A 13,325-nucleotide genomic window follows, 5' to 3' on the forward strand; every position below is an offset into this window, starting at 1 on the left:
GTCTTTGTTCTCTAGGGACTTCCTACTAAGGACTTCCTTTTGGCACTATGCCCTTGTTTGAATTACGTTATTTTCATAAGAATATATTTTTAAATAGTGTATTGATAAAAAATATATGGTTAAAAAATAAGAAAAAATTGAATTTGTGTGTAATATTATCTTATTGAAAAATATATGGTTAAAACGATGTCAAATCACTATATATATATATATATATATATGGGTCAAATAGGGCTATATTCCGTTGGCATCTCTAGATCATGGTGTCACGAGGTCCAAGGGTTGTGTTTCTTTAGTCTTTCACTCGTCAAGTCGACAAGGGATTATGAACTTTCTCAAAAAAGAACAGCTGTAAATAATGTGTTTCTTAAACAATTAAATCCCCGTTTGTCATCCTTTAAAAATTTAGGACATGTTTGTACCCCTTTAATTTCAAAGTGTATTATGAAATAGTGATTGATGTTGAAATATGTGATTAAAAATGAAGGAAATTTTTTTGATTTTTGTATAATATTATTTTAGTAAATAATGTGTGGTTGAAAATAAATATTGTAAAAAAAATAATGTAGTTTAATGATTGATAAACAAAGGCTTATATTCTCCACCACACATTCATATAATAAAATATTCTACACACAAACCAATAAAGTTTCTTTACTTTTTAACTATTCATTTTTCAAAAAATACTATTCAATTGGTCATTATTCCCCAATAAATAAATTCTATCAAACAGACCCTAAATTGTCTTTGACTTTCACATATGATTAAACAAAATTAAGACTATTCCATAACCTCACAAAATTTAGCATTAATATGTATATAGATGTTACATATCTCTCAAAGATTACCTAACAAATTGATTGCGCTTTTAAAAATATTCTTATGGGCTGCAAATAAAAGAAAAATGGATATAAGGGAAATTAAATTAGAGAAAATAAGTTATGTGGACATCACTTCTTGATGATAGTGCTGCGGTTGGAATGACTTTATTTGCATGATGCTACACTTCAAAGTCCTTTCTTTTACCTGCTCAACAAGGAAAAAAAGTCGGAAAAAAAAATATAAATTTATATTTATATCGAGTAACAATTATTATGGATAATATTAAAAATTTGTTCTAACCTGCAGAGTAGAAATGGTTTTTAAAAGCTCCAAGCATTCTTGTAATAGCAGTTTCTCTTGTGTCACTACTCTTGCTAATTCAACAAGTACCTCTGACGTGGTCTCAACCTACAATAATATTTTTGCCCTTGTTTGAAACTGATTTTTTCAACCAAAAAATAATAATAATAATAATAATAAAAATAAAAATCGCTCTCATTTTAACTATGCATTCTCCAAAGAAAATCAATTTTCACATTTTTCCCATAACATTTTCTTACTTTTTAACCAACATTTTCTCAAATAATTACTTTTCACAAAATTAGTTCTCAAAAAATTATTTTTGCCCAAAATTTAGACATTACTTGTCATTGAGGAAAATCTAATTTTTTGATTGCTCCCACCTCTAGTTTACTCTACAATTTGTGGATGTGGAAAGGGATTGAACAATGAATATATTAGGATCATGTTTCATTCATCTCACATGAAAATCAACGATGTCCAGTGAGGGTAAGCATAAGCTAAACTTTTTTTTTTGGCATTCGATCACTATAATTTAAGTGACCTAACTCATGAACATAAAAGCGACCTTGTTGCACCTCAATATGACGCTCATGTAACTCAAACCCATGACCCTAATACCACATGTTAGGATCGATTTTCATCCATCTCATTTCAAGCCAATTGATATCCAACAGAGACATGCTAAACCTTTTATGACACTCGATCTCCATCAATTGAGTGATCCAATCAATCATCATCATAGAACAGTTAAATTAACGCATAGATAGATTTACCGTAGGTGCAGATTTTGTTAATATCAAGTTGATAAATGCCGAAACATCTGATGCATGGCGAATAGCAATGGAAGCTGACTGTGGTTCCACCTGTAAAATTTGGTTTGCCGTATGTTAAAATTCATATGGTACAGAAACCATAATTTCATTCTGGAAAGCTTACCTTGGCTCCTTCAACAAGGGGCATCCTACAAACGACAGAATGCAAATAAAGTTTGGTCGTAGAAACTGCTGAAATATGGTCTCTTTCCATGTTGCCCCAAGTTTCTAGAACCCTTATCTGTGAGGTCATAACATACACAGAACAATGGTAATTTAAACTTTTATATGGGAAAGTAATGGTCATAAAATGTTAAAGTTGTGAATTATACTGACTTGAGAGTGAAGAATGTAATTTAATTTCATCCCTAACTTTTCCTTCTGTAACTGTAGTTTCTTTTGAAGCACGGAGTGCTGTACTTTAATGAGACCATCCCATGCACACAACAAATTGCTCTGCAAAAATTACACAAGAAATATTTATCAGTTAAGTTTGACAACTTTAAACAGATCAATTTATCAAGCATTTCATTTCATTAAAGAAAAATACAACTTATATCAAGTCCACTTGGCAACTGTTGAAATATTACAAATATTTAATACATGTTCATCGAAAATACCACATGAGATTTTGATTCATTAAAGTTCATGGGTTTTCCCACAAATCAACCAATTCTATAGAGATAACAACACTGCAACATGAGAATTGTGAGACTGCTTTACAAGGGGACAGGTAGCATGCATTCATTGGACTTGACAAAAAACAGTGTTATCCTAGCCAATGCTGGGCCACCTATCTCCCTGACATTCTCCCCGTATACAAGGGGCTTAACTCTAGAGATAATATGTGAAAAGTAGAACAAGTCAAGCATGAATAATGCTATCTAGGTGAAATTAAATGATAATACTCAATAATGTATGAATATGAGAGCAATTGTTATATCACAGGTATTAGATAGTATTACTTGTCAAGTATACATAAATATACCTCGGCTTTCTTAATGATGTTCCCGTTGACGGTCTCAGCTCTAGCATTAGAATACCTCCATTGCATCAATCTATTGTGCAACAACCTCAATTGATGGACACTATCCGAGGAGCCCAGTCCGAGGGGTGATGATGTGTTTGGAGAAGATTTCTTACCCTTCAACAATTCTATACCCATGCTGAGGAAACTCCCAACTCCTTTAGCCCTTGAAGGACTTGATGGAGGCTTTGAATTCGATAGCCCTGTAATATTCCCTTTGTTATCACCCAGCATCAATGGCGAGCTCGGATGCCCTGGTGACAATTCCCACTTTGAACTGTTCTTCATTGAATTCTTTGATGTTAATCTTTTTGGAGAATTATCTGATGATGAATTTGTCTTCTGAATACCAGAATCAGCACTCCATCTTCTAGATCTCGAGGATGAATCATTCATGTACTTTGATGCCACTGCAATTCCATGCTTTCTTGAACTCACCGTTGAACCCATGTAAGACGCTGGGAAATCCTGTCCAACGTCAAGGCTTGTGCCTGAACATACATCACTGTATTCAGAATCTGAGTCTTGTGTATCGGAAAAAGTCTTTCCTCTCAGTGAAGTTTCATCAACTGAAAATCTTCCAGGAGCTATATAATCATTTTGATTGTCAACTGAAGTAGAATTCTTGGATGATGAAGAACTTGTTGATCTTCCAGGAAATTTTAACCTCCCAGTGTAACGCATGGATCCTCCAAAACCCGGTTTATGATTTTCTTTAGCAATCTTTTTCTGATCGTTTTCAAACCTGCTAAACTCGGAGCAACTTCTTTGCCTATTGAGAAGCATCAAGTCATCAGCTTTCTCACTGTTTTTCCTTTCTTTAAGGTCTTTTATTCTGTCATTTCCAAGGTGGTCCGCCAGTGTATTGAGTTTAGATTTTGAAGGTGGCGATGGTGTTGATGACGGCCAAAGCCCTCGTAAAAAGCCCGATTTTTCGAGGCTTTTGTGCTTTCGGGAATCAGTAGATGATCGGCCATTTTGCCTTAGTGGAGAAAGAGTATTCTTTGGGGATTGGAATCCATTTTCAGGTGACGATATAGAGTTTGGTGGTAGAAATCTTGATTTTACTTGTCGGGGGTTAGGCTTCTTTGGCTTCAAAGATTGATCAAAAACATCCATGGTTTCTCCTCTGAGACAGACACAGAGAGTTTTAATTTTAAGATGTAATCGAAATCTTAAGTTGTTGGTTTGTTAGAGAAAGTGGATGAGATATAAAACAGATACTACTGAAAAAGTGGCGGCAAATAAGATATGAAGCCGGCTAGGCTAAGGATTTATCGTTAATGGGATTGTAGAATGACGTAAATGGCGTCGCCGCTGACTATGGGATTTCTACAAAATGAGGGTGATTTTGGGGATTTTAGTGGACTGTGATAGGAAAGTTGAGGAACAATGAAGTTTAAATATTAATAAATTTATCGGACGGAGGTTTAGTTTATAAATGAGAAAGAAGAGTATTGTTTGAGGATTCAATCGTTTAGCTTAGCCGGCATTTTAGTTGTTTTGATTTGGGATAATGACGATTTGCCACGAGTCATCACTGATTTGAGTGAACTATTAGTGGATTTCGTCAAAGATTCAGACGGCTTTTGATTTGCGTTTCAATTTTCAATCGATTAATCTTTCGCTATTTGTAAAAATAAGCGATTATTGAGTATAAGCAAATAAATGCATTCGACCTAAAATTGAAGTCATTTGAAAACCATGCAAAGAGAAAGTTGTTTTGAATACTCGGTTACAATATGTAAGCACAAACATGAAGTTAATATTATTTAGAGTCTGTTTGGAAGTAATTTTGAGAATTGATTTTTTGATCGTTAGAAGAACAGTGGGGCCCATCTATGAGAGAAGAAGTCAAATATGACGATTATAATAGTGAAATAACGGTCAAAAAATCAATTTTTTAGGAGGGAAAAAATCACTCCTAAATAAGCTCTTAATTTCCATTTAAAAGAATGTTTTTTATCATATACTTTTTTATCCGTCCTAAATTCATCATGGTGCTTTGCTTTATGTTATACTGATAATAGTGTAAATGAAATTATTTTAAATGAAAAATCAAATAATAATACTCTCCTTAATCCACCATATTATCATCTACCCAATATTATCTACTATAATTTTATAATAAATTTCTTATGCAATCTAGTTCCTATGCCGAACGCAACCAAAAGGTAAAGTTATAATAGTTTTTAGTTACTTAAAGTAGTCAACTTAATTAAATGGGCAGCGTGATGAGTCGAGATTTAAATTTATTTGATAAAATTATAAAGTTATTTAAGTCGAAATTCAACTTATTTATTTTCTTTATATGTTGTATGTTACATAGAACTTAGGAATAACACATAAAAATACGGCATATCCTATCAATTTTACTACACATACATAAACTACAACATCGTATTTTTCAAAACAATCGTGTTCGTTTTGAGGAGCTTGAGTTAAACTTCTAGTGCAAAAAGATTAAAATAGACAATGTTTTAGATAAGCTGATATATTTTAGAGGAGGCAAGTTAAGAGGATAGTTGTTGCACGTGTAACTGAAGGTTGGATTAATATCATACACTATATAGAACTTGAATTTCTTGAAAGAGAGCGAGATAATTGTTACGCCCCTAACTAAGCCAGCCACTTCCACTTCAGCAATAAAACCACTTCGTCGAAAAAGTCACATCACTCTCCGAAGCTCCATGTGTCTACCCGAAGTGGTTCCGGAGAGATGCCAACCACTTTGACACAAAGTCACATCACTTTCTGAAGCTCCACGCGTCCACCCGAAGTGGTTCCGGAGCAATGCCAACTTCTGACGACCTCAACATGACGCGCTGTAAGGTGAATAGATCCAATGAAGCAACCGAAGTGTCCCTCAACTCCTAAGCGTTGAAGGGCCCGATGCACTCCCTTAACAGATTTCTCTGTCGCCACCGTCAGAAACATATCTGTCAGGATCTTTATGTGACGTCTCCATAGATCTAGTTGACATGACACATCAACTTTATGTCAACTCAACTCAAAAGAACTAATTGCCCGCCCACGCTAGACGCAGTTGAGTGACGCCTATGAGCAGACGCTTCACACCGTCAGATGCATACACGTGTCCCATATCCAACGGTACTCTACACCTATAAATATCTAAGGTTTAACAATAGACAAAGGTAATGAAAGTTCTTATAACTTAGCTTTCCATACTAAAAAACATATATTCTCCACCCCCTCTTTTGCACCACTAGAGCACTGCTCTAATCATCCAACGTTGACTTGATCGTCGAAGTGTAAGCGGCCGCTGCCACCACCGCTGGTCCCGACAGTGTGCTTCTGACCGTGCGTTGTTGTGCGCAGGGAGGATTACGTGGAGTAGCTACCCGTTGGCCACGTTGAGGGTCCAAATATCGAGGTCAACAGATTGGCGCTGCCTGTGAGAAACTTCCCGTCCAAAAGTGCCACATTTTCCATCGAAAAAAACCACTGGCAAACCATTAACTTACCCTGAAAAGGGCATGTTCTTGAGAATAGAACGGTCAATCTACGATCTCATCTCTAAACACTCTTGAAAAAGGAGTGGACAAGATGAGTTATAGTAATGAATATACAAATTTTGAAGAGCCTAGGGATGCCTCTGAAGAAGAGGTAATCAAGACCAATGTCACGCATTAAAGACCCCATCACGGGCATCATCGAGGCAACAGGACAACAGCGCTCACTGAAGGAAAGGCCCAAATAACTGCTGGAATGAGGGACATTGCTGCTCAGAACGTCGCGATGCGTGAATTCTTCATGCAGGTCCGAGGTCATCAGGGCTTCTAGATGCATCAAGAGCCATATCCAGCCCAAGAAATTCATGTGCCTCATGGCCAAGGTCATTCGAGTCAGCATTGGGAACACCCCCTTGAAAGAGAAGTGGGTGTTGATGTCACATCCTACGCACAGGGGAGCCAACCGGCTGAACCATCACTAGGAGAGAACTTCCCACCAGAATATGAGCCCCAAAGGTCTGTCAGTGTCTTCGACAAAATAGGGCAGAACCCTAGCAATAGGGTCCGCTCCGTGCAAAGATCAGCTCAACAAGAGCAGGAACAAGGACAAGTACCTCCTCTGCCTAGAAATAGGCACGAGAGGAGAAACCTAATGGATTAGAGTAGTCGGGAAGAGGCACCCCCACCTCCCCAAAATGCATCAGAAGGGGAAGGCTCTGAAGGGCCATGCCGCTCCTACGAAATTGATGACGATGACGACAACCTCCCCTTCTCCAGAGAAATTCGAAACTTCCCAATGCCTGCAAACTTCATGCCCCCTAAAATCTCAAAGTATAAAGGAAAGGGGGACCCATAGAAACACATGACTAAATGCATGACGCAGATGAGCCTCGTCGGCACTGAGATGTAGAGCCTTCCATCTTACCCTCACTAGAGCTGCTGAAGTGTGGTACAATACAATACCACCCCTGAGCATCAGAAGCTGGCCGAACTTGAAGAAGACATTTCTGAACCAGCATCACGAAGGGAAGGGGAGGCCCCAGTACAACACCAACAAGATATGAGGCAAGCTCCTGGCGAGACGCTGAAAAGCTATCTCGCCAGATTCACTGATGAATCACGTACTGCAAGCAAGTGACTAATAAGGAGGTCCTTTCAGCCTTGAAAGGTGGCCTCAACATAAACACACTGTTCTGGAGGGATGTACGCAATAAAAATCCCACCAACTATGACGAACTGGTAGAAATGATGAGGGTCGAGATCGTCAATGAAGAGATGATTGACCACCAAAATCGTGCAGTACAGGGACTCCCTCCGTCTCAGAGGTAGGTAGGTTGAGGACCAGCAGCCCACCTCATCACCCGGCAATGGACCTAAGTAGGACACACAATAGCTCCCATGTCCGGACAAGCGTTGACTTTCGTCACGCTAAATGCAGTGCCATTGCTAGCATACGAAAATGCTTCTGCTAAAGCAGGACCATCCGGAAGAACAAACCATCGAAAGAAGAAGAAGCTATAAACAGGCCCCTGGAAGGGGCAATGTTCTGCACCTTTCACCAACTTTACGGACACGACACCAGCGAATGTAGGGATGCTCCTCGATCCTCGAACTAGAGTAACCCACACTCCTCGGAAAGGGGTGAATACACCCACAGGCCCACCTCCTCGAATAGGGGAGAAGGGCGATCTAGAGATCAATCACCCCGGAGGAGAGAAACTAGAGACAGAGGAGAACCCAGGCATAGGTACCAGGCCCCATCTGGAGGCCAAGTTATTAGGGAAATTAACACAATCATTGAAAGACCTCACATCAGGGGCAACACTAGGAACGCCCAGAGGAATTACACAAGGAAAGCAAAGGATCCACCAATGATTACTCACATCGTCAACCATACCCAAGAGGCCAATAGGATGGCCCCGATCACTTTCTCTCAAGAAGATGCATAAGGAGTTCACCACCTCCATTGTGATGCGTTAGTGGTAAGAGCCGTAGTGGCTAAAAAGGGACTCAAATGCATGCTCGTCGACAATGACAGCTCGATGAATATACTGTTCGGATCCACCTTTGATAAAATGTAGATTGAACATGGATTGATCCCCATGACCGGTCCACTATTTGGATTTACTGACGACAGCATCGTCCTACGAGGGTGAATTACTCTACCTGTCGTGATGGGGTCAGCCCCCTAGTAGCCCACCACTTCATGGAATTCCTAGTGGTGGACCACAGGTCAGCTTACCATGGAGTATTGGACCAACCTGCATTGAAAGATCTTTGGACGGTCACCTCCATCCATTACTTGTGTATGAAGTTCCCAACTGAGCATGGGATTGCTATAGTGCGAGACGACCAAATGGGCTCAAGGGCACATTACCTCAGTTCTCTATGAAAATTCGAGCCCCGCACTGTTAGTGTCATTATAACAGAGGCAGACAACGAAGTTGACATGGACATTGAAATGCTCGACGCCCCTAAATAAGGGCATACCTACGAATAGGAGGAAGACATCGACATGATGGAGGCCCCTAAAGAAGGATACCCTCTTAATGAGTTGGACCCCCAAATTATCGAGGCTGAACTGAATGCGACTCCAATGGAATAGTCGGAAACTTTCCCCGTCAACCCTGAAGACCCCACTCAAGTCTTGCGAATAGGGAAAGCACTACCCCCCGGGATGAAAGAAGAAATGATGAACTTCTTGAAAAGGAACCTGGATGTCTTCACCTGGAAGCACGAAGATATGTTGGGAATAGACCCAAGAATCAGTTGCCACCACCTTAACATCAACTTCTCTTGCGCCCCACATCGGCAGAAAAGACGAGCCCTCAACTCAGAGCTATATGAGGCGCTCAAAGAAGAAATCAATAAACTCATCCGCAGCGGCTTCATCAGGGAATCTATCTACCCGAAGTGGATATCCAACCCGGTCCTCGTAAAGAAATCCAGCGGGAAATGGAAAGTATGCGAAGACTTCACAAATCTAAACAAGGCATGTCCTAAGGACATCTTCCCTCTTCCAAGAATAAGGATAGACCAACTAGTGGACTCCACTGCTGGGCATGAGCTCTTGAGCTTCATGGATGCATACTTAGGGTACAATCAAATACCCATGTTCCGACCTGATGAGGAATCCACATCGTTCATCACAGACAAGATTGTACTGCTATAAGATAATGCCCTTCGGATTGAAAACTGTCGGAGCCACAAATCAGAGGCTGGTCAACATGATGTTTATCGAACTCGTTGGCAAAACTATGGAAGTCTACGTGGACAACATGCTAGTTAAAAGCCTCCAGGTGAAAGAATACGTAAGTCACCTCGATCGGACCTTTCGGATTCTTAGAAAGTATAAAATGAAATTGAACCCCTTCAAGTGCACTTTCGGGGTAGCTTCGGGTCAGTTTCTAGGATATATTGTGAACCAAAGGAGAATTGAGGAAAATCCAGAAAAGATAAGGGCCCTACTAGAAATGAGGTCACCTCAGAAGCTAAAGGAAGTACAAAGCCTCAATGGCCGAATAGCCGCGCTCAGTCGCTTCATTTTCAGGGCTACTGACAAGAGCCTATCATTCTTCAAAGTCTTGAAGCAAGGAAAGAAATTTCAATGGACAAGCGAATGCAAGGAAGCCTTCCAAACGCTGAAGAAGCACCTGGGAGAGGCACCCCTACTATCCAAGCCTCAACCACGAGAACCACTGCTGCTGTACTTGGCAATCTTAGACGAGACTATCAGCGCAGTCCTTATCAGAGAGAAAAACACGTATCAACTACCGATGTATTATATTAGCAAGGCACTGCTCCCAACAGAGGCACGCTACCCAGATATGGAGAAACTCGCACTCTCCCTAGTTACAACATCGAGGAAATTGAGGCCATACTTCTATACCCATTCAATTGAAGTTCTCACCAACTTCTCCTTGAAACCAGTATTGCAAAGCACAGACGCTTCGGGCTGTTTACTAAAATGGGCAATCGAGTTCAGCGAGTTCGACCTGCTTTTTCGACCCCGAAGCGCCATCAAGGGCCAAGCCCTCGCAGATTTTGTGGCAGAGTTTGCCAAAGCCCCAGAAATGGAAGCAACAATGGAACCATTCGAGCCCCCAACATGGAGCCTATTTGTGGATGGATTGTCATGAGAGACTGGTTCCGGAGCAAGAGTTGTTTTGGAGAGTCTAGAGGGCCACAAGCAAAATTGTGCAGTCAAGTTCGGCTTCAAAGTTTGGAACAACGCTGCAAAATATGAGGCCCTCCTAGCGGGCCTTAGACTAGTGAAAGAAATGCAAGTGAAAAAGCTCCTAGAAAATAGCGACTCGAAGCTTGTGGTAAGTCAGGTCAACGAAAAGTTTGCAGCCAAAGACAGTGGCATGGCTACATATCTGAAATTGGTTATGAACCTGGTCCCTCACTTCGAGAGATTCGAACTGATTCAAGTCCCACACCTCAAAAATACACACGCTGATGCCCTGTCCAAGTTGGCGAGCAGCAGGGATTCAGAGTTGCTAAAAATTGTCCCAATTGAGCGCCTGCCGAAGCCTTCCATCTCTGGAGGTGAAGAGGTATTATGGATTGCCCACTTTAGATGTAACCCATCGTAGCCTACCTCAAAAATCAGTCGCTGCCAGCCTCGAAAAGCGAGGCAAAGAAATTGAGAAGGAGGGCTACTCACTTTGTTCTCCAGGACGATGTGCTCTACAAAAAGGGCTTCGTCTCGCCACTTCTTTGATGCGTGGGAGGGGAAGAAGCCATGTACATACTCAGGGAGATCCATGAGGGAGTTTGCGGTAACTACTGCGGAGGAACAGCTTTGGCACACAAAGTTCTTCGACAAGGCTACTTCTGGCCGACCTTGAAAAGGGACTCTTACCAGTTTGTTAAAAAATGTGACAAGTGCCAATGTTTTTTAGACATTCAAAGGTAGCCTTCTCAAAGCCTCTCCGTGATCACCAGTCCGTGGCCGTTCGCCAAGTGGGGCATAGACTTCATTGGTCCACTACCAAAAGGAAGAGGAATCGCTACTTTTGCCATTGTTGCCATTGACTACTTCACCAAGTGAGTGGAAGCTGAACCTCTAGCAAAAATCACTGAAGTGAACACCATAAAGTTCGTTTGGAAAAATATCATTTGCAGGTTTGGCATTTCCCACTCTCTAGTATCTAATAATGGCAGATAGTTCGATAACAAAAAGATGCGAGACTTATGTGACGAACTCAGTATAAGGAAGGACTTCTCAATACCTCATCACCCCCAAGCAAACGGGCAGGTTGAGGTAGTGAACAAAACTATCAAGCATACCCTGAAAAGAAAGCTTGATGCCTCAAAAGGGGTGTGGGTCAATGAACTTTCCTATGTCCTCTGGGCGATTCGAACAACCAATCGAACTGCAACAGGTAAGACACCCTTCTCCATGACCTACGGATCTGAAGCCATGAGTCTTGTCGAGGTGGGTGTCCCCTCCCATCATCGAATACATTTCACTGAAATCGACAACGACGAATCTCGAGTGCACGAACTTCACCTCCTTGAAGAAATGAGGGATTCTTCTCAAATAAAATTGGCAAAGTATCAAAGAAAGATGACCCGTTATTATAACTCTAAGGTTAGAAATCGAGCTCTCCGTTTGGGGGACCTCGTCCTTAGAAGGGTCTTCCAATCATCAAAGTCGACTGGGTCAGGAGTGTTTGGACCGAACTGGGAAGGACCTTATCGCATCCGTAAAGAGTCCCGACTCGACACTTATGAAATAGAAGACATGGCAGAGAAGGTACTGCCTCATCAATGGAACATTGAACACTTGAGAAAATACTATCAGTGATGTGTATGTTTTGATCAGATCTCCATATTATTCAGTCAATTTTAACATTCCTATCTTGCTAAATGTTCGCTAAAATATTACTGCAAGTGCACGGGTTGCGTTCAAGTAATAAAGTGGACCTTTTAAGTCCAGATTGACAATCCTTTGAGGAATGTTTACTTTAAATTACACAACTTTAATCAATTTAATTCTAACAATGAAAATAAACAAACACACAATAAAAAGTTGATTTTAGAAACTAAGGAAAAAAAACATACAAACTAAGAAAATATGGAAATCTTGGGAATTTTGGAGGAAAACGTGGTTGGGATTCTTGGTTTTGTTTAACCGTCGCCTAATTAATTTCTCCACATGTCAATTAACGAATTGCTCATTTACGATGTTAGGCCCGATTTTCCAATTTTAGCTAATTACCTCTCTCGAGTGAAATTAACCCTAATTGATTGGTTTAACCTACTATATCTCTATGTCGATTACAATCAAACAACCGCATTAAATTGTTATGAAAATAGCTCATTGGGTCACCTAGGGCTAAATGTATATATCTATCCTCTACACAAACCTAGGGTTTCTATTATTTGATCTAAAATGCACAACTTCTCTCGAACTATGTACACTTCACGAAACATATTCATTCATTGACCACATAAATGAAAATACAATAAATACAATAGTAGAAACACATGGAAATAGGCAATTTAATATCAAATAGCAAATATTGAAAATCAATTAAACCTAGGTCAAACTACTACCATAAATCCCAACGAAATACTTAGCCCATTTTATACATATGATGGAAAGGAGAATGTTTATAGCAATACATTACAAATATGACAAAATAATTGTGAAAATACAAGTTTATAGATAAAACCCTTTTTTGAAGCATCAACTTGATTCTCCAAGAGCTTAGCCAAATTCTTGATGTAATCTCCTTGTTGTTCTATATTGAATCTCCAAAATACCAAGCAAAACAAAAGAAAAGAAAATGAAAAGAAAAGAAAATGAAAGAAAGAAGAAGCAGAATCGTCTCAGGCAGAAGCTGCGTCCTAGAATATCCAGCTCCCTCAATTTTT

At 40.1% G+C, this 13,325-nt stretch overlaps 2 protein-coding genes across 2 annotated transcripts; one reads left to right on the forward strand and one right to left on the reverse strand.

Annotated features, from left to right (window-relative positions):
• Positions 1-806: 806 nt before the first annotated feature.
• LOC111411082 (QWRF motif-containing protein 3-like) lies at positions 807-4,128 on the reverse strand. The gene is made up of 6 exons (XM_023041651.1): positions 2,926-4,128; positions 2,274-2,393; positions 2,062-2,178; positions 1,899-1,988; positions 1,123-1,230; positions 807-1,026 (listed from the first exon to the last, which is right to left on the reverse strand). Exons 1-6 carry the CDS (start codon positions 4,081-4,083, stop codon positions 940-942), a joined length of 1,680 nt encoding a protein of 559 aa, XP_022897419.1. The 5' UTR covers positions 4,084-4,128; the 3' UTR covers positions 807-939.
• Positions 4,129-8,539: 4,411 nt separating this feature from the next.
• Positions 8,540-9,609, forward strand: LOC111411539. The gene is made up of 3 exons (XM_023042059.1): positions 8,540-8,589; positions 8,670-8,778; positions 9,043-9,609. The coding sequence occupies exons 1-3, from the start codon at positions 8,540-8,542 to the stop codon at positions 9,607-9,609; spliced, it is 726 nt and encodes a 241-aa protein (XP_022897827.1).
• Positions 9,610-13,325: the final 3,716 nt, after the last annotated feature.

The sequence above is a fragment of the Olea europaea genome, chromosome 15, assembly GCF_002742605.1.
Source record: "Olea europaea var. sylvestris chromosome 15, O_europaea_v1, whole genome shotgun sequence".
Taxonomy (NCBI): Eukaryota; Viridiplantae; Streptophyta; class Magnoliopsida; order Lamiales; family Oleaceae; genus Olea; species Olea europaea.